The sequence below is a fragment of the Astatotilapia calliptera genome, chromosome 19 (genome assembly GCF_900246225.1).
Source record: "Astatotilapia calliptera chromosome 19, fAstCal1.2, whole genome shotgun sequence".
NCBI classification, from domain to species: domain Eukaryota; kingdom Metazoa; phylum Chordata; class Actinopteri; order Cichliformes; family Cichlidae; genus Astatotilapia; species Astatotilapia calliptera.
In genome coordinates this window covers 23,385,339-23,407,664 of record NC_039320.1, presented here as the reverse complement: position 1 = coordinate 23,407,664, position 22,326 = coordinate 23,385,339, and the positions used below count along the sequence as shown (strand labels likewise).

Sequence of the window (22,326 nt, the reverse complement as noted above, 5' to 3'; positions counted from 1 at the left end):
CAATGTTTAACTCCTTGTCTTGCTGTGTCAAGCAGTAAACCAGTCTTTCATCCTCAGTTGAAGCTACATGTGGAGACAAGAATGTGCCATTATTTTTCTCCTCCGTAGAATGTACCAGTTTCTGCAGGGAGTGTCATGTGTTGAGGACTCAGTCACATGAAGTAAGGAGTGTACATCCCTGGGATCCAAACTTATTTGCTTGTTTTTTGATTGCAATAGTTGTATAATAAGTTTTAGAATTATTAGAGGAATCTGTAGCTGACTGGAACCAAATCTCATGCTAAGCTGTTGAGATTTTTATTCTCTTGTATCCTGCAATATTTAGCATGTTTCAACCTCAGCGTTTGGCATTAAAATACCTACATTTCCATTTCTACTCTGTGCGGTCCCGTGGACATCAACACCTGCTTTGGTCTAGCACCTCCCTGTATGTTAGGACTCCTCGGCACTGGCTCGTCTCAGAGCTATAACAGAAGCTGTAAAATCTAAAATGACACTGTTTTTCCTTCTCTCTTCTTTTTCTCTCCATCACACACTGCCCGCCTTCTGTCAGTAACATGCCGGCACTACTTTGAATAAGACCTCCCACTGCATTTTGTGTGCCCACACAAACACTATTCACCTACTCTGATTCAAGAGTTTTTATAGGAGAAAAGATTACACACAATTACATTCCAAAATCCTAAACTGTGCCATATCTAGTACAAATTGATGCACTTAGTCTTAAAGATACAGTGTTCATGAAGAAATCATCCCCATCCCATCTTCCTCCTACTCAGTCTTCTTATGTCGACTGGTCTACAGATCCTTTTTTTTTTATCAGGAAGCATGAAAGACAGTTTTTGTTTCAGATATCCACTTTCAGTGAGGATGCTGGACACTTATTGCTCTCTCTTACTCCCTTTAGGACTTGGTGTTCTATCACGTATTTGCACAATTAAGCAGAGCTGCCTTAGCTGCCATTTTCAGAGCTGGTGGGTAAATAAATCAAATCAAATCTCTTGGATTTAATGTTTGCACGTCCTGTTTTTTTGTTTGTTTTTTACAAACAGGTCGAGGCATCGCAGATCCAGTTTCAATCTGAAATGTCCAGTTCACATAACCTCACAGCTGCTTTGCTTGTTATCAAGGCTCATTGGGTCCATATCATCATTCAGCTGAGTGACAGAAAATCAAAAATAACCCAGTTGAATGAATTATGCAGTCCATCTATAAATGTATGACTCCATACCAGAAACGACTTCGGTAATGGCCAAATTCAATTTTCCTCCTTTTTGATGACACTGAAGATAGAAGGGACTTTTGTAATTTGCAGCATCAGCTGTGATGTTCCTTCTGCAGCTGTTTTCAATATGCAGCAGCTGGAGGCCTAGTAAGAGACTCCATGAAGTATATATGCACTAACCCTTTGTTTTAGACATTTGTAGGCTGAAAGTGATGTTTGAATTAACTTAATATAGTTATAATAACTGGTGATAGCAATACCAAATGCATGTGAAACAACAGATACAGCCTTCTTGCTTGTCAACAGTGCAATAGAGATCAGTTGATAAACTTTTTTTTGTACGTGCAGCTATTCTTTGTCTTGCATTTACATTGCAGTGCACCAGTTGTGCACTTCTGTACTGTCCTTTAAAAAAGCAATTCAGCTGATAGCTAATGCCATAATAGAATTTTTTTTGATTAATATAAAACGGGAACAAATCCATGCACATCATGCGGTGCAGGTGCAGAGCTGAAAAAATATAACATGGAAAAAATGAACGGCTTGCACACTACAGGACTCAACGGTTTTCTTACTTATTGCATCTAGTTGTGACATTTTAGGCAAACCTGCTCTTCAGCAGACAATGAAACACTGGGCGGCACAATCTTAAATCACCTGTGATAAGTCACATGACCCACGGCACTAACGTCTAATAAGACAGTGTCTTGTATAGGACAAACAACTGATAAATAATTGACAAGTCATACTTGTTGCCTTGGCATAAATCAGAAAAAAAGGTGCCTCAACCGACAAAATGAAGATTTTTTTTTTTTTCACAAACCCAACAACTAGTAGAAGATGTGACGCAACAGATAAATATCATCCACTGACATCAGTAAATACCAACTTTGTGATGCACAGATGGTTGATGCAGCCATTACAGCGTGTTATTGTTTTGTTTTCTTACAGCGCTCAGGCCTAGTGGCTAAAACTACAGGGTGGTGATCGTGTCTGTAACCAATGATCTTGTTGTATTAAGTTTACATAGTTCACGCATGATATACTTTGCATTTCTATTCAGTGTTCTGGGTAAACGTGATGTGACTTGATAAAGTTTACTTGCATTCAAAAGGCTGACGGCACTACCACCTGTGCAGGTGTGTGGGATGTCTCAGAGGAGCATGGCAGTGTGGAAATTTCCAACTGTACCATGTTGTGTTTTGCAGGTGGTGCACTCATAGGCTACACTGCCACGACTGGCACGACATCACCAATAAAAGGCATTTTGCTCATTTACTTAGGGTCTTTATAGATCTCAAATATTCAGTGGAGATTTTGGATGAGATGTTTTTAATGTAAGCAGTGACCTTTAAAGCTGGGAGGCAGGAGCTTGCATGTATTCAGGTTCAGAGACAGCTTTGAGATTTCAGCTGATTATTGCAGACGTGAGTGTGTCAGTAGACCGTAGTGGCCCTGCCTTGTGATGCAGAGAAATACTGTCTGATGGATTACACAGTACTCTCTCTAGTCTCCAGTGATTTGATGGCTCAGCCACAAAAGTATCAATTTCTCACCTTTGTCATTTCATCTTGAAATAGCAGAGCATTTGTACCCGTGCTGAGAGGTATTCCGTGAACATGCAGGTTTTGTAGCTCAGTGGTAATTTCACTGTGCACTGTCTGATATAAAGATATAGTCTTTGGGGCTCACGGTGTACAGGCGGCTCTGCTCTGTGTCCTGTGCTCCCAAAAGGCCCAGCTGTAGAATCAATCTTCTGTTTGTGCTACATATTGGATTGCAGTCTGTCACAGTCAACGGACATGTCTGTTATCACAATAACAAGCTTTCTTTTGTTGCTGCTGCTGGATTGCCTACCCAGCTATTGTGCTGTAAGGCCTTTGAGCCCACACAGTGCTTGAGGGTTTGACTCCCACTTTTCTTTTATCCACTGTCAATTCCCTGTGATCTGTGACACAATTCAGTTTAATGGTTAGGTTAAAATGCGTTTAACTGAGGTTTGAAAGCAGATAAAAGTAGTCACATCTATAGTGTAAAAAAACGGGATCTTGAAAGGGGACTCAAAATAATTCCAGATACCTCTGATTTCCTGTAAAATGAACTTAATGTTCCTCTTATTAGCCTTAAAGCAAACATTTGCTTCTTTCAGTTCATTTAGTAAAGCGATAGCAGAGCTTGGATAAGCCTTGCCTGAAAAATCCTATGTTTGCTCCTCTCCAAAGTCTCCTGCCACTGACTGAGTTCCCAGAGTCCCCTGCCTTGGGGCTTCTGGTCTTCATTTTAAGCCCTTGGGTCTTGTTAGAGTTTCCCTACCTCCCCTTTGTCTTTAATTGGCTGACCTCTTGGGAGTTGTATCCTTTCAATTGATTTCGGTCCCTTAGCTCTCTGTAATACAGTGCCAGTGGCTGTTGCGTTATTATGGTTAGCTATCAACTATACAAGCATTGTGTAATTCCTCCTTGGGAATATGGGAATGCTTTGTTGTTAATTGCTGATAACAGGCAACGCAGTAATAATAACAAGCAGACAAGCTCCCTCTAAATGCAATTAGACGTAATGATTATGTGTTTATGACACTTATCTGTTACAAGTGTGACATACAGCAAAATCCAGAGAAGTACAAGATCTGACCATAGAGGAAGGATCAGCCCATAGCTTTCCAATTTACACATCTTAATCAGTGTAATTACTAAAACTGCATTTTGTAGTACTTCTCCCACATAATGTCCTGATTAAGTTCCATTAAATGTTATTAGGAAAATTAAATTTGTTGCACCTCTTGTGAGTTTTGGACCATTTATTCTTAATTTCTTTTCAACAGCGATTAAAATTCTGCTACTGCCTTTCATATATTTCTTTCCCTCACTGAGTCTGCTACATTATAGAGAGACAAACTGTGCGCAAACCTGCGTTCTATCATCATAGCGTGGCAGTCACCCTTTTATTTACCCTTTCAAGTGATTTTTCCCAAATTCTTAAGTTGTCTGGAGACTCACTGGTTAGCTGGTTTTGGTAATCTTTGAGCAAAACTTGGAGCTCCCCCCTTTTTCTTCCACTCTCAGTATTCACCATGACCTCATCCTGTATTAGGGTTGAAGTGATAACTCTGATGGGTATGGATGTATTTCTTACTAACCATAAATGCAGTCATGGAATGGCAAAGCCATTAGGCTGAAAGCATCAGTCAAGTGTGATACAAGGCATCTGTTATGTCACACACACACACACACAGTCAAGTGATTTCCGTATATCCTGTAATGTAGTTTATCTACTAATGCCTGTTGTTATGGGTTTTGCTGTTTGCATGGTAGAGCAAAGCAGGTAGGTTGTAGATTGAGAAAGAGAGGGAAATCTGTGCAGCTGTCGCTCCTCTTCAGTCTGAAGTGCTCGCCACAAAAGTGGATGTACACATGACTCAGCTATACTAACTCATTAGTTCTGTTGGTAATGGTGTGGTGCTATGAGGATGGATTGGGTTTCTAAAAAGCCTGCACTCTCGGGCCTGGAGTGCCAGTTTAGTACTTGAGTGGCACAGCATATAGGTGGCACAGAGAAGATATTTTCAGGGGCTCATTTTAGCTGTTTCAAATTACAGGCTAGTCAAATTTCTATAAATTTGATGTTGCAGAATGTGAATTTATGTGACCAAGCAAAACTCATCTGAGAAGATCTGCTTTAGGTTATGATGGTGAAGGCAAAGCTCACAGTCTTACTTTATTAGGTGTCACTGAGCGAGGCTGTACTTTAGGAAACTGCAGCTTCGGAAAGTTTTCTCAAAGTAATTAAATGATAGATAATGTCAGTTTATCCAGTGGTGCACAGCAAAAAAGGATTTTTTTTAAAATTTTTTATTTATTTTTTTTAACCCATATAAACAAATTTAAAACTCATGAAGCAGCGCCTGAACATATTCTCCGCAAGCTTATCAAATACAAGGGCTTCCTCGGACAAATAAAATGTCAAATTCATTCCACAGCCAGTTTTTTTTCATTTCGTCAAACAAGATGAAGGAGATGCATCCAATATAAATATAAATAAGAGAATATACAGTACTGTGCAAAAGTCTTGCACTGTATGTTTCTTAATATTTTGCTTCTATGGAGTCAGACTTTAATTTATTAAAGTAGTCTTGAACAATAGTTATCCCAGCTTGTATTTTAAGTTGCCTGCTTTTTCTACTCATTTTCAGTCCAGTCCTTTTACCCTAACCTGTTTGTTTTCTCTTGCCAAGTGGCAGGCCTGCAAGGGCAGCAGAGGAAGAGTACATGAAACTCCATGTCCTTAGGAAATAGGAAAACCTTTTAAGTTGATTTATCTAGACCAAAACCTCATCATTATTGGTCTCAGTGGGACAATAATGCCAAGAAAGTAAGGTAAACTGTAAAAAAAAAAGAAAAAGAAAAAAAGCCTTAGGTATGCCAAATTAAACAAGAACTGGACTGCAAATCAGTGGCGATAGGTCTTGCGGGGTGATGAATCCAAATGAGAGATTGGTGGTTCAAATCGCCTACAGTGCAGAGGTGGTCAAGAGTGAAGTACAACACTGGTTATAGCCACCTGTAAGACACAGTGGAGGCTCATAGTTTGAGGCTGTATTTAAGCCATTGGTGTTGGGGATCATGTCAAACTTGATCCACCAAGCAACCATCTGGAAAAAAAGCACAAAATGGAACACGATCAGTCACATATTGTCCTCTTCATAGCCCGGACTTAAACATTATTAAAGCTGTGTGAGGTCATTTTTGACAGAGAATAGAACAAAAGGCAGCCACGATCCAAAGAAGAGCTTTGAATGTCCTGGAGAACTAGTCCCGAAGACTACTTAAAGAACTTAAAGCCTCAAATGTGCCTCAAAGCACATTGTACACTGTCTATCTTGCGTGCTGCACAATATCGTTTATTATTTAGTATCTACTGATATCTACTGCTAGCTAGTTTATTGTGATGGTGCCGTTTTTTTTATTATGTTGCTCTTTGTTGTTTGCTTTCTCTTCTGTTTTTTTTCTCCATACAGGTGACCCAGGTGTTTTTGTTTTTTTTGTTTGTTTTTCTTTCTTTCTTCTCCCCCTTCTCACAGTCTCTTCTCCCCTTTGGTTTTCTCTCTCTCCCTCTCTTTCTTTCATTCTCTCTCCCTGTCCTATCCCCCAGTCATGTCTGTCCCGTTTGTAGCAACTGAAAATAAAATAAATTCATAATTATAATAAAGGTCAATCAAATGGACCAATATGGCAAGGCCATGATGATCCACTTGGTAAAATAAATCCGCTTGGCATCTTTCTTGGCCTTAAGACAACAATTCTGATGGCTAAAGATCCAAACGGGACACAAAAAAAAAAAAAAAAAAAAGAACTTAAAGAAAACCTGCCACGGGGAGTTTATTGGTAAGCTGAACAAACTGTTCTTGCCTTATATACTGTATTTCCATCTATGTTTGCACATTTCATTACGTTGTTGTTCCTATTTCCCCATTTCCTCAAAAAAATAAAGCATTGAGGAGTGGCTGAAGACTTTTGCACAGTACTACGTGGGCATACAACGAATTGACCCTCACTGGAAGACAGTCACATTCACCAGGCCTCTGTCTGGCTGTACATTCCAACTAGTCAACACAAATGTTGACTAAAAAAGTACGAGTTGTATTGTCATTTGAAAAGTGGGACTTGATTCATCGTGTTCACTCTCCAGCACCTTCTGCTATCGATTCCCTTGAACCTTATTAGTTGTGCCACACGATGCTTTTTAATTTGTACTTAAAGGTGAACAATGCTATGTGCACGCTTCAAGCTGATAAAGTTACAAATTAGTGTGCCATGGTCTGCTAGAATTGTTATCCCCCCCACTTGCAAACATGAAAGCATATTGTGCTTGAAGCTTCGCCACATTATGTACATGTGCATCAAAGCAGCCTCGAGTGTTTCCTGTCACATTGCCAACTTCTAATAGCCAGTCACTTCTGCGCCAATTGACCGAGCATTGTAACACATGTTCTTGATACTTTTTGAAGGATAGCACAGCCTTGAATTTAGAAAGAGCCATTGTATCCATTTTGCTTGTACGATGCCTGGCTGATCGTATTTGTCCATTCAGAAACATTTTAGCAGTTGCCACTCTGCACATGCTGAGTTGCACCTATTGCTATTTTTAATATAGAAAGTGGCCGCAGTTGCTTGGGTTTCTCTAGCATTTGATCGCTCTCTCTCAGTTACAAAGAGATATCAAAGACACACTGTTGATAATTTTAGAACAAGCGTGTCTACACACAAACTCCACTTCTACTTTCCTGTGGGGTACACTTGTGAAGGGGGACGTTGTTTCAGATGGTATGTCTTTCAGCGACCATCAGTAGTAGAATAGAAATGTATTACCACAGAAGAACAACCACAGAACATTCATCCATCCAGCTAATGTCGGTTACTTAACTTGCTTATGTAACATTATCCCTGCATTTACAGTCTTTTGTAACTTTACACAAAAACCTGTCTTTTGTGCTGGTAGGTCCGATAGCCGAGCTAATAAAGCCTGCATCCTCTGTTGCTGATATGAACTGTAAATTCTTGTGAACTATTTGTGGCGTTGCCAGCGGTCAGTGCCAGTTTCCTTTAACTTGCAAAGTGTTATCAAGCAGTTACTGGTTTGAATACATTTGACTATTTATGGCAAGTTTAGGGCCGCACTTTTCTTAGGCTGTTTTACTCTCTGCATTGGTCCTCATCGGCTGAAGAAAAGGCTTTCTTTAAGAGTTACACTCAGGAAATCTTTGCAGAGCTGGTTCACTGAGTAAAAAAAGGCCTTCAGACAGTGTTTGTCAAAGCTGTCATGCTCTTGTAGATTAATTTATTATAGCTCTCGGCTGGGGGTGGAGAAGTTTAAATAAGGTATTTCAGAAACATGCAGATTGAGTCAGAGACAACAGAGCCACCTTTAGTTTAATTGCTGGCTTGATATGACGTCTTTAAGATTAGATCCAGCTCCTCTACTTCACTTTTAAAGTATTGAAGGGGATTATTAAAGCAAGGCTGATCACACATGGCAGCCTGCCCTCCCTTTGAAATGCTGTCTTTGCACATTCCATGTGCACAGCTGTGGCCTCATGTTCGAACAACATGAGGGTGGTGATTAAAGTTTGCTTAGACGCTCGAGATGTAACTAGCTCATCTTTATTAGCAATTCCCCAGCAGCTCTGTGTGAGTAAAGTGAGATGACCTGTGTGGGCAACAGCCCAGTATTTTTTTTTTTTGCCCTTGGGCCAAAACTTGACATGCAATCAATTACACCAAAAAAATGTATTGTTTAAAAACTGCAGCTATTTTGCATTCATGAATCAGTACACACACTCATGTGAAACAGCAGCCGTCCAGAGAACAGGCTCTGGAGTCAGTCCCTTAGGTAATGTGACAGAGATAAGATAATAATACAGCTTCTTTAAACCCTTCCAGCAAAATTTAATCATTCTAATTATTTGCATGCATTTTTTAGGGAGGGTTATGTGTGCATTTTTTTTTTTTTTTTTTTTTTTTTTTTTTTTACTCCTGGGCACTATATAGGATACCCGATGCTTGAATAAATGCTACAGCCTGGTTGCTCTGACTCAACTTTTGTAAATCGCTCGTAAAACTAACCACACATATGAGTCCTATTTGGAGACTGTACTCACATGCTATTTGGGCCCATTTAGTACATGTGACTCATAATCTTAAACTGGACTGGACTTGACTTGTTTCTTCAGTTTGCATTGATTCAGTAATGTACAATATGGATGGAATGAAGGTCGAGCTCAAGGTCAGTGCATCTGTGGAAGCACAACTTTATCGTAACACCTTCTTAGGGATCCAAGATGATTTTTGTGGGGGAGGGCTCAGATGATATTTATGATTAAAAGCTGCCATATAATCTTTGCTTGGGACAGGTTCAAACACTTTCCTGGAGACACACACACACACACACACACACACCATCAGCATGGTTCTGGCCCAGTGCTACTTTGTACCTTGTGGGGAATGTCTGATTGTTCGACTATTAATAGCAGTGACTGTAGAGCCTGACTGGGATCTGTGGATCAGCTCCAAGGGGGAAAGCACCACACTGCAGGGTTTAACACGTCTCTGTTTGTGTGTGTCTTTGTGCACCAGTGCACACTTCTTTTAGGTTAGCCTTATCCGCATGACACTTTCCTCATTATCTCCAACATAATATAGCCTTGGGCAACACGGTGAGTTTATGGCTCTGAGTGAGGCCTCTATTCCACAGTTTTCAGTGGCTATCTTATTCATCTGACAGCCTTTTGAACTGACTTAAGTGAGACTTTGTGAAAGTGTCAAACTTTTCTTTTTTTTTTTTATTTCTTCTTCTTTTTTCTTTTTTTTTTTTAATTCGAGTTAGCAAAGAGACATAGCCAGTGTCACAAAACATGTCAGAGCTTTGTTTTTGTTGGCTGAAAGAACAAGACCACTTTTGTTCTCGTACTGTCAGCACAACCTCGTTGCGCTGAGCAAACACACACGCATACACAAACACACTCACACACACACACGGTAGTTTGTCTTTGGGAGCCATGACCAATTGTGGCACATTTACTGGCAGAGGCTAAAGTACTTGTGACATTTCCCACGTCTTTGCCCGCAGAGAGTTTGTTTGGCAGAGGATGGAGCTCACTATATTACATGTTATTGAAATTTACTGCCTCATATATGCATGGACACATTTGCTCTTGTATAATTTTCCTACCTCCGTTTCAGAAAGAAAATTCCTCATCTCTTTTCCTCTGTCATCCTTTTGTTGTCCCCGCTTTCTGTAACGTTTAAGAACACTCTTATCATCAGCTGTTTTTAATCTTCCGGGGAATTAAACATGAGTGCTCTTTCTCGTTGTCACCTAACATGAAAACTGTTGCTTGCACTGCACCACTCTCTAAAGAGGATTAGGACAGTGTATGTGTGGTGCACCATATTTCCTCCGCAGACAGTTTTGCATCGAATGCAGACTGTGGAACTAGTTGAGTTTAACTTCGAGGCTTTGGTTCCCTCCCTCCACTCGAATCTGCATGAGTCACTGTGGACTACAGCTGATGGAAATCAAATGAGACTGTGCGGAGCGGGACTGTAGCGTCGCTTAGGCTGTATGGGTGGAGGAGTGTTTGGGGGGAAGGGTGGGTTTACTTAATGACATGGAAAAAAGGGCTTTATGCTAATGACTGTCTAAATTTATCTCTGTGTGTGTAGACACACACAAGCAGATGCACACACATGCTGAGATGGGAACTCACCCGTCACAGCGAGTAAAGGGAGGCTTTGTGCAGGAAGGAACTATTTTAGTCCCTGGGTGTTAAACACAGACTACACACATGGAGAGGACAGGAATACTCTTCATGAAAAGTGATATTACCCCTGTGAGTGTGTATGTGTGTGTACCTGTGCTACTTAGGCTTACTGGAGTGAAATTTTGTCATTCCTTAAGCAAAGATCTCATCTATGGAAAAGGTGTTGGCACCAACAGACAGCAGGTCAAACTCATCAAGGCAGTCTTTAGATGTTTATCTCTCACGGTAACCCACGGGAACCTTTTGTATTGCATTTTCCCCACTCTTATCATAACACACAGTTTGACACAAGTGGGTAAATAAGCCCTTTAGTAGACTCGATGCAAATTCTCACTTCTGCTTAGCATTCGTGCTTTATACCTGAGGCGTGTGTCTGTGATTGTGAGCCTGTCATCGGTTTCCTCATAGGCCACATGTAGATTTCCACATAAACACTACTAATCACATCCTGAGTTTATTGGCGGTTAGTCACACAGGTGATATGGATATCAGAGTCTGTCTGTCAGTCAGTTGCTCTGAATTTTTTAAAAAGTCAGTTTTTTTCAATTACAGTCTGCAGACATTATTTTCTTTAGTGTGACTGTACTATTACTTGGCAAATGTTAGCATGCTAAATGAGTAACATCTCAGACCCCTTGTGACCCCTTGGCAGTTACTGGTTGCTAAATGGTTGGCAAGTGGTTGCGGCAGTTGGTGAAACTAGTTACAAAATGAGTGCTGCCCCACAAATATTCTTGTGAATGGTTTTGTCATTAAACGCTAGATTGCTGTGAATGCCCGCGGTTTGTATGGAAGATGCCGACTAGTCTGCAAAGGTGTCCAACTCCTCACTTAGTAGCAGTGAAACTTGGGGAAAAATGCAAAAACAAACAGGAAATGGCAAAAGTAAATTTCGCACCTTTTTAAGCATGTTGGCTGAGTGGTGAGAAGGTGAATGGTCAACAGGAACCACTGGTCAAGCAGTCAGGAAGTGGATATTTTCCGTGGGGACCAGACATTGCGATGGTGTCACTGAATGAAGACTGTAAACACTATAGCTGCATAACTTGTGAGCATGACATAATTGTTTTAATGTTAACATTTAGCTCAAAGCACAACTGTGTTTCAGGGCAGCGTGAAACTGTCGCTAGCATGGTTGCAGTCTCTTACTGTTGTTTTTGTGGAAAAGAGAAAAAAGATAAGCTTTGCCCAGAGTATAATAAAGGACTTGCCGCCCATCCCTTCGTTCCTGTACTATCCCTACTTTCTTTCCTCACAGCCTCCCTGCTCAGCTGCAGCTCCTCTCCAACACAAAATTCCTGGCTGATGAGACAGATAAAAACCTGAACAGAGCGGGAAGTAGTTGCTTTATAGACATGCTTTAAAATCCAGATTGTGGGTGAGGATATCATTTTGGTGATAAACGAACTGGAAAAACTGGAAAAAGATCAGCCCCGAAGGCCTTTATGTTTCCTCATATGCATGCAGGCACCCATACATGGACACTGGGTTTGACTTGGTAATGAGCTTCAGGAAACAGGCTTATCTGTCTTCAGCATTCACAGTGATTTCCTGCCTTCCTTTCAGCTTCTTTCCCAGTGCCAGTTTGTGTCAGTCTATAATATAGCGTCTTTAAGCTGAGCTGAACTGAGCCCTGTGCCACAGCTGCCAGGAAAAACTGCCTGACAGCTTATGGCCTCTAAGCGCTGGCTGCACACTGGCACTTGCTACCTATCAAAACATCCGTATGTTGCCTGTCTCTGTGATCTGTACACTCTGTAATGACATGTGATTGATTTGCTGAGACATCCCTGTTTGACATTGTATGCTGAAGACAAAGGATGGAAGGGGCTTTAGCTTCACAATGGTTCTCACCAGGCCTCATTGGAGCCACTTCTCAGCTTCAGAAGTAAATATTCTGTCAGTAGCAGGCATGGACATGGCACCTTACCAGCATCTCAGATCTGCAACTTTTTGTTTTTGGGGTCTTCCTCCCCCTTTCCCAAGCTGGTCTGTGTCCCTTTTTTCCTTGTCATAAATGCAGTGCATTTATCCAGAATAGCATTTTCTCCTCTTTCATCCCCTTGAATGTTGAACGATTCTGCAGCACAGATATTCTGCCTTAGTTTCTGAAACAATAAGAGTGCTGTACCCCAGGGTAAGGTTGACTTCAGAGTGAATCAATAATGGAAGAGGGGATCCATGTATTATGAATGAAGGAACAACGTACCTCGGCACAGGAGCTTGTCTACTGCAAAGTGTTTATTCAATAAACAACCATCCCAGGCCAAGAGAAAACACATTTAGCCTAATCTTTTAACAAATCCTGTGACTATCAAGTCTGATATTGCTTTTCTTTTCTTTTTGGCATGTGGCGGCTTCTATAACGATATAACTTTGTTGCAAAGTACTGCATGCAACCCAGAGGGAACACTGGTTCCTACATATCCCAGAATTCCTTAGATTTATGTCAAAGGCAGAGGGCTCTGGTTGAAAGCACCTTTTTAAAGCGAAGAAGGGGGAAAAAAATCACAGATGCTACAGTGTCCATTCACAGTGTAAAATCACATCTGCGAGTGAAATGTAGCAAGTTTGCTTGTCATCTGGTCTCATTGTGTAAGTGCTGCCTGGGTGAAAGAACCGTTCCGAAAATGGTTATGTTTTCCCTGACAGCTTATTTCTCAACTGCTGGCATTAATTTCTAATGTCAATCTCCTACATGATTTCACAGATTCTGCAGGAGCTCTTGTAATTGACTTGTGAGCAATAATAATATATCTTTCCCGCTGAGCTGAACACACAGCACTGAGCGGTGAGAGGTACTGCAAGCTGTAGCTTTTGTCTATAAAAGGATTCCGATTAACTAACATATGGTGCAGAAACACTTTGAGAATATGAATGCAAATGCTCTCATTTCCAATAAGCCACCAGTTAGTGGGGAGCCGCTCTTTAAAGTGGTCATGTATGTGCGCTTACTTTTAGCTATTCAGTGTAGATGTTGCACAGCATTCTCACAATGAACTCTGTGTGAATCAGTTAGTCAATGTTTGGCAACTATAAAAGACTCTCAGGTGCTTTCTTTAGAAATGAACCCCTTCATTACTCATTAATTCAATCTTTTCCATCTCAGATAACAATCAACAGGTAAAGTAGCAAGTATGTAATAAAAAAGTCATCTTTACTATTAAGGAGACTTTTTCTTGCAAGGACTTTAGTCCTTGAAGTAAATTTGTAAGTATACATTTGGTCTTAATCCTGCAGATTTTTCATGAACTCTCCTGTTCTCCTTTAGTCCTGGGCAGTGTTGGGTAAGTTACTTTAAAATAGTAACTGAGTTACATTACTAGTTACTTCTCTCAAAAGTAACTCAGTTACTTCAAGTTACTCGTTACTTTCAAAGTAACTAGTTACTAGGGAAAGTAACTTTGGTTTTACTCAGAATTCTCTTGTTAATGTGTTTCTTCCATAACTTTGCCAGTCTTCTAGCTTGCTTACTTGCCACAGTGCACTGTGCCACCTACCAATAGAAAGGAAAAGATAATGTGCATATTTCCACGAGAGAAATCCCATGCCTGGACCGTCATTGACTGCTGCCATGATTCTAGCCTACGTCACAGCGTCATGTGCGCCTTTTACATCAACACAAAAACTGCAGTCGTGGTGCTTTTGATTGTACTCAGAACTCGGAAATTCTGCCTTCTGAATAGGAAGATGTAGGTAACACCAGACTGCAGATGAGCTGCATACAGGGCTGGACTGGGACAAAAAAATCGGCCCGGGCATTTTGACTAGAGACCGGCCGCCATTATAGCAAAAATCATAAAGCCTTTGAATGAAAATAAACACTGTTGTGACAGTGATGTTCACTGTTTTGATGGTATATATGCATCAATCTATCAATTGTTTGTTGTAAGATTCAGATAATTATTTTTTAAAAGCGAGACATTTTAAATGAGAATAAAAAGAAAAGTATTTCTTTGTGCCCCCCATTCCCTGTTAATGCCCTACATGCCCCCCTGGCAACACTTTGTTAGACCCGCCCCTGCACAGTTACCAGCTGTCAGCTACTTAGAAAAGGATCCTGGTGTTATTTGTCTCTCAGAAACAGTTCATAACTTCAACTCATTCATGCCACCTAAAAGGTAAACCTGTTTCTCCATCACCTCTTCAGCTCTGATGATCCAGTAAGGACATCTCCTGGTTTCATCTTCATGTTTCCCTCTCACCAGATAACCAAACCATATCATGACCAGCAAAAATCAGCTGATACTAGAAATTAATATTAAATAAATTCTAACAACAGCTGATCAAGCTTAAACATGCTGCTGTTGTTTAGCGCGACATCCGCTGGTTTCCTCTTTCTGGCGCAAAGTGGGCGATAAACAAACAAGAGAGCCGATCAGCTGATCATTGATCAGTTTTCATGATTGAAGTAGAAACAGGAGAGGGAGGGGGGAGAATGAAAGAAGAAGAGGCAGCTGTGCAGCGTAAACACAGAATAACTCCAGCTTTGTGCCTTTTTCATTGTAGCTGAATTACGGGACAAACTGTTCCTTTTCACCTCAAGAAACGCGTAATATTTTCTCTGAATACCAGACGGGACGGTTGGCAACTCTAATAACTTATGAACAAAATAAAGTTCAACATCAGTAACATAGCACCCACCCAGCTGTATAGAAACTCCGTCATGCTAGCTAGCACGCAGTACGGAAAAAGTCAGAATAACGAAAATAAACTCCACCTAAACTTGGTTTATATCTGACCCAGAGAGACTGCAGGTCATAACTTCTTACCTGAAGTTCAGTTCACACTTGGACCGGCGGCCGCCTCGGGTCTCATTTCCTTCTGTGTCCCTTTCCCTCCTCCAACTGCTGGCCTCCACCACTTGCTAATATTACTGAATCTGTGGAAGCGCCGCGATAGCCACCACACGAAGTAACGAGTAACGACCCTTTCTAAATCCTAGTAACGACTAACGCGTTCCTGGTTTTGGCATAATAACTAGTTACCGTGCTCGTTACCACAATAATAACGTAGTTATTGTAACGCGTTATTTAATAACGCGTTAGTCCCAACACTGGTCCTGGGTCCTCTGTTCTTTATTTGTCCTAATTAAATAGCTTGGAAGCGTAATAGGTGAACAACTGCAATCTCATTTCTCAGTTTAAGAATAAATGATTGACAGTTCTCAGTTGGCCCGCTTGAGGTTTTGCCACAAATGGTCACCCACAGCTCCGCTTCACTGTTGACTCACACAATGCTGTCTGTCTGTCTGCCACGCCCTTTCCTTGCTCTTAGGGCAATATTTTGATATCCAGGGAGGGGCCAATTCACACTTCTTGATTTTCCAGCTAGTCAGCAAAGGACGTTGTAACTTCCTTCAGTACAAATCCAGAGTCGAGGGGTTGTGGCTGTAATAATCTAAGATCTAATTTAAGATGCATACCTGTGGTTTGACATACTTTCAATGCTCATTGGAGTCATGCACATTTAAACGCTCCTAAAAACTAGTTGGGTTCCCACAGAAACATTCAACTAGTTGACTTTAACTGCTATTTTTGTCTTACTGGAACACTTGGATAAATCAGTGACTATAGTAAAATGTGGGCTGTTTGTTGCTTTGCATATCAGCCTGTTACCCCGTGGGCCGGTGTACAGGCACACAAGTCATATTCAGCAAGTGAGCAGCTTGAAGGTAATCAAAGTGTAAAGCAACATCCAAAGCTGTGGACTGGCTAAACACTGTGCAAAGAAAGAGGCTTGCATGAGAAGGGGTGGGTGGAGAGGGAGTCAGAGAAGGTTGGTTTAATGTGATTTCTTGTCATTACATTAGGGCATCTTATTTTATTTTTAGCACTTGAGCTTTAGAGAATTAGAAGCAATCTGCAAATGAACTGCGGCTTAATTTTGCCAAATTTGTTGCGCTAGAGTGCTACTCGGTTATTACTACAAGTCAGGGGATGATTTAGGTTGAAACTGGGCCTTTTCCCTGTTAACCATAGCTGAAAGATGGAAATGACAGACACTGTCAATAAAACTTATCTTTATTGGCACACAGCTGGGTGCGGTTGTTTGTCTTTCATCCATATGAGACAGATAAATGACTCATAGTCTTCTTTTGGCAGCCGTGGAGCTAAAATGACACATTTCTTCCCAGCGGATTGCTTGGATTTGTTTGCTTTTGGGCTAAGCTGAAGGAGTATCAGCATCAGGACCTGCACACAGCCATCTGGTTTAGCTTCTCCTGCTTGATTATTTGTTAATTACACTCATCTCAGTGCCAACTGGTTTCCCCCTTTTAAACAATATCACTCGTAACAATAGAAGAACAAAGCAGGGTAGCTTCTATTGTTGAGGCTCATATACATTGTGTGTGTGTGTGTGTCTGTGTGCGCATGGAGAAACAAAAGCCCTGATATTTTCAACCAACTAGCATCTGATATGAAACTCTCAGGCTAATGCTGCAGATGATTTGTGGCTACATAGCCCTGCAGACGCGAGGGCTTTAGTACTTAGGGCTATATCTGTCCCCCTCCCTTTCTCTCTCATCAATCATGCAGGATCCATAGATAATGGATGGCGCTCATGGTGTTGCTTGTCTTTTACCGTTCACTGGCCAGACGGATCTGTTAACATGACCTATATACATTGGCGGGCTGTCATGTATTCAGACATGCATCGCTTAACGTGACATCAAACAAATGTGGGCTTAGTGCTTAACAGTCTGTTTCCCTTTACAATGTACTGATGTTTGAAATTTGTTTTGTATCTGTAGTTCATTTGCATCTGCCAAAGGAGGCTGAGGGCAGAGATGGACTTGGAGAGGCAATAAAGAAGTTACCGTGCAGCCTTCTGCTTTGCATTTGTGAGGGTGTATGTGGAATAGGCCTGTGCAATGTGCAATGACATGCTTCTATATTGCAGAAAACGTATGATGTTATAGAAAAACTATTATTAAAGATATCATAAGGTTAGGTTCTGAGGTTGCAGAGGTGAGGGTGTGGTGGTTCTTTCTTCTCCCCATATTCACAGTAAAGCTTCTAGCTAGCTATACTGTCATCCTCTTCTTTATTTCTATTTTAAAAATAGTTTTTAAGATAATCACTGTTTAGAAAAAAAAAAAGAAACATGGATGGAATGGAAAAAAAAAAGTGAGATGTCAATGAACACAATAATATTTAAGACATGGAAAACCATTGAGTTTAAAAACATTGAAGAACCATAGACAATATAAATGATGTTACCCACTGTTAGTGAAGTCTCTTTATGAAGCCTTGATGAGTGTTTTCGCCATCATCATCTTGGTGTTGATGGTGAATGGCTTTATGAAACTTATACAAAATGGACCTAAAGTTTTCTGCCTTGAAGTGTGTGACTGAGCCCATAAATTCATCAGTATTAACAGAGGTCAAGTCCAAGGGGTTTTAGACTGAAAGTCTTTCACAAAACACATGGTCCCTGCAGGCTACATTAAGCATCAGTCATTCTTTGTCACCTTGCCAGAGGGGATCGACTGCTGTCTTGGCCCACGACTAGCTTTGGAAGATTCAGCTATGTGAAGATAATTGGCACATTAAGTTACCAGTAACACTATGTGCAGAGCTTTTCTTATAACTTGTGTGGAACAATTCATATTCTCTGTTTATTAAATCACCTTTATCAAGATTAAAGTACTGTAAAAGACTCTGTTGTGAAGGCTGATTGCACGTACTTAAGCTGTGTTGTAAAATCTTCACTTCGCTTGGGCTTGCCTCTTTGCTGCCCTGCTGCGTGTGTCAGACAAAGAGGAAAGGCTTCAGCGTGGGACAACAAAACATGATAGGGAACAGTTAGCTTTTTATTGTTTATTTGGCTCAGATGCACTGCCTCAATAGTAATTTTAGGGAAAACCCTATGAGATGTTTGCAAGATATGTGTCAATAAAATAAATGTCCTTTCTCATAATGTGTTAGGCATGTTCATGTAGCATTTGTGTAGTGTGGTGAGAGGTTTTACAGCACACATGAAAAGATTATTTAGTTTTCTGTACCAGTATATGACACACGAGGATTTACACTGCGTAAAATGGTTCAGTGTTGCCTGCACATGTTAAAATGATCATAGATCCTTACTCACCTCTTTGTATACTGAAAGACATGCCAACACTTCCAAAACTACTTGAAATATAATGATGACAGACAGTAGGGCTGCACAATTAATCGTTAGAAAATCGCGATCTCAATTCATACTTATGTGTGATCTCATTTCCAAATGACAACGATTTTTTTTAAAAAAAAGGAAAAAAGATGGCGATTGTACCGCATTTTGATCCGGGGCATAATTTGCATGAAAACAAGCACTCACTCTTCCTGCTCAGCAAATGACAAGGGCGGAGCCTTATACCACGTGATACAGAAGCCAGCTGGCAGGGAAAAAACAACGGAGAGACGAAGCTGTAAGGCCAAGAAAGTGGCAGGAGAAAATCTGTCCCTGTCAACCATCCAAACATCAATAACGGGAACCTTATACAGCGCTTCCCTATACCCGTCGAACTCCCGCAGGCACAAAGAAATTACAGAGGCTATCACTTATCACCTGACCAAAGATATGGCTCCCATCAACACTGTGCAAAACGAGGGATTTATGAAAATTATCAACACCCTAGACAAACGCTACACGGTGCCGTCCCGCAACTATTTTTCTATTGTTGCACTACCTGCTCTATACACGCAGCGTAGAGCAACGGTGGAGACGGAATTTCAAGCAGTACAACATTTTGCTTCAATGACAAAATGTGAGACATTTATTGTTTTGTTATGTTTATTTATTGTTTTCATGTTCTAAGATAAGATAAGATAAGATAACCTTTATTAGTCCCACACGTGGGAAATTTGTTGTTCTGTCTCAACTGTTACGAAGTTGATGTGCAGTTAAGTGCAATAAATATTTATATTGGAGAAGAAAATCGTGAGAGAATCGTGATCTCAATTCTAAGCAAAAAAAAATCGTGATTCTCATTTTATGCAAAATCGTGCAGCCCTAACAGACAGTGTGAGTCAAACAATTATTACAAGGTTAGCTTGGGCTGTTGTCACAATTGTGTCAAATAGCCTTGATATAGCAAAATCCAGATGGATCAATACCGTATAAGAATCTCTTTTCTATCTTCCACCTGTGTTTGGTGTTACTAATCAAACGGAGAGGTTTCCTTTGCCCCCTCCCACTGGATTCAGTCAATCTCACTATTGACTGGTGTAAAGCCTCTTTGCTGTGCCATTTGGAGACATTAGGAGATGAAACAAGGTCTCAAACACCCACTCTAACACCCTCCAACCCAGCTATGACCTGTCAGACTCATATTATATTATTGTTTTCATAAATAGATGGATATTTTTTGCTTTATTTTTCACTATTAGAGACAATTTAATTGCACAAGGTGGACCACACCTTTGTTTTATGCTCAGTGTCTTCTACTATAATCTTTCATATGCAAGTGATACACAGAAAAAGCATACATTTTTATCATTCATTACTGTGTCTCTGTGCGCAGGTTAACTTTGTGGCATGTCAGCTGTTTGCCCTGCTGATGGCTGTTTGGTTTCGGATCTACCTTCATCCCAGTAAGACCAGTCCCTTCATCAGACATGTGGTGGCCACTCTGTTGGGCTTCTACTTGGCTCTCTTCTGCTTTGGCTGGTGAGTCACCCCTCTGTTTATCCCGCAGCTCTGTTCTTGTCATCAGTGTGCTTTCAGACTCTGCTCCAACCTTCCTTCCTACATTATCACGTTAGTGACTTTGTTTTCCTGCAAACAGAGGGCATGTCCCAGTTTCATGTTATGGCTATGTGCTTTTTTTTAAAAAAAATTTTATTTGACTTTACTTATGGTTCAATTATCAGTATATAGTATGTTATGTAATGTTATATAATACAAGAAATGTTATGTAATGAAGTGTTAATTTCTACTTAAGTTATTTTTCTACATTTCCCAGAATGCTTCTTCCTAAATCAGGACGTACGTGAACAGTTCACCCTCTGCTGGTTTTGCTAAACTAGCATTCATTTTTACACGTAGGTAGTGACTTTCTATCAAAACGACTTGTTTTGATAGAAAGTCAGCTTTTAAAAATGGTGACACAGACACCCACATTTGCTTCTTGTTTGGGTTTCGTCTGTCACAGAAATTAAGCCAAAAAAAGCTAGACTCCCAAACCATTTTGGATTTCATCCCTCTTGCAGCAGTACTTATTTTCCAGTGTCATGGTTTCCGTTGGCCTTTGTTGTCCTTGTAAATATGAATGCGTGCCAAACATTAAGTCACAACTTGAGGTGCGCCTTGGTGTTGTTTTGGCTTTTCGTGCACCCCCCTACACACACGCACATAATTTTTTTTTTTTTTTTTAACCTGGTGTGTCCAGGGCATTTTGGATCTGTGCAAGCAGGTCAGAATCTACTTGAGTGTAGAGATGCCAAATGGTGCCAAATGGCAAAGAAGGAGATTGGTTTTAAAAAGAAACCTCTCTGATGGCTTTCTTTCCAATGTCGTTTTCTGGTCTATTTGAATTTCTTAATCACCTGCAGTGTTTATTCTGTTTAAATTGAACTCTGGTTCATTTTCCTGTTGATGCATTTCATTTATGCAGGTGTGAACACAGTAATCACACCCTGGTGCTGACCAAAACAATTGCACCAAGACCCTTTGAGGAAGTGGTCTCAGTGCGTTTCAAAATGAATTTCACAGCGGTTCATTTATGGCGTGAATGTGATTTGACCTTGATCCTAACAAGCTACCAGGTGTACGTTACAAGGTTGAACTAAAACAACTTCCCAAAGCCACGTCTGCTTTTTCCTCCAAGATGCAGCAATGCACTACAGATGTGCAAAGGTTCGTATAAGCTACCAACTAACCACAAAATGAACGTAAACGCTCCGTGTTCTCCAGTAGTCTAGAACATTTTCACGTGGTTTGTAGTGATGAATTTTGGTTCGCTTGGAGTGCACTTGGATTTTTCTTTGTGTGAAGAGAAACCAAACAAGGGAGAGATTAAAAGTTAACAAATTCATCAGCTGATTCACACTAGAGTAAACAAACTATAGGTGTGAAAAACAAAATGTCACTGCTGGTTTTTACTCTGTTGCTTTAAGAAAATTCTTACCCTACTACCTCTACTGCACACAAATGGTTTACAATGAATGATAACCCTCAAGTGTCGTGCTCATATACAATAAGATTGTTGCTAAAACTACTAAAATGCTCATCAAACACTAGTAAAATCTGTTAGCGTGCAAAGAAACCAAATAATCAGTTAAACTGAATACCACAGTGACACTCTTTGGTCTGCCTATGGCCTGATTATTGTAGTTTATTTGTGTTGATGTTACTATACCAAAAATGAAACCAGACTTCCTGCATATTTGTCGGTGGTTGTTCGGAGGTTAGGTTTGATAGTACGATTGCCTCATTCGTTATTCCGGGCTTTTTTTGGTTTTTTTTTTTTTTTTTTAAATTCTGTACTCATTTGTTTGTCTGCTGTTTGCCTGCCATCGTCTTTGCACTCCCTTGTCACTTCTGCCACTACCTTCACAGCCCTTCATGCCAAAGCAAAGTAATCGATTGGGTAGTAACTGCTGTCTCATTAGGAAGCTGTTGTCCTGTATTAGACCATCTACTGTACCTCTGGCACATTGCCACTGTGTGCGTGCGTGTGTGTATATATAGCAAACGCAGGAAACACTTGTTTCCTCCTAATCAGACTTCAAGCTGCACAGCAAGTGAGAAAGTGATAGCCAGATAAAGTGTTATCTGATCATCACACCGATGGGGTCTT

At 40.6% G+C, this 22,326-nt stretch overlaps 1 protein-coding gene across 1 annotated transcript in view; it reads left to right on the top strand.

The window, feature by feature from the left end:
* The window catches only part of mboat2a (membrane bound O-acyltransferase domain containing 2a), a 44,418-nt gene that overhangs the window by 2,166 nt on the left and 19,926 nt on the right, over nucleotides 1-22,326 (top strand). Inside the window, exon 2 of the mRNA XM_026151727.1 lies at nucleotides 20,050-20,195. Coding sequence (XP_026007512.1) covers nucleotides 20,050-20,195 — 146 coding nt within the window. The remainder of the gene's footprint in view (nucleotides 1-20,049; nucleotides 20,196-22,326) is intronic.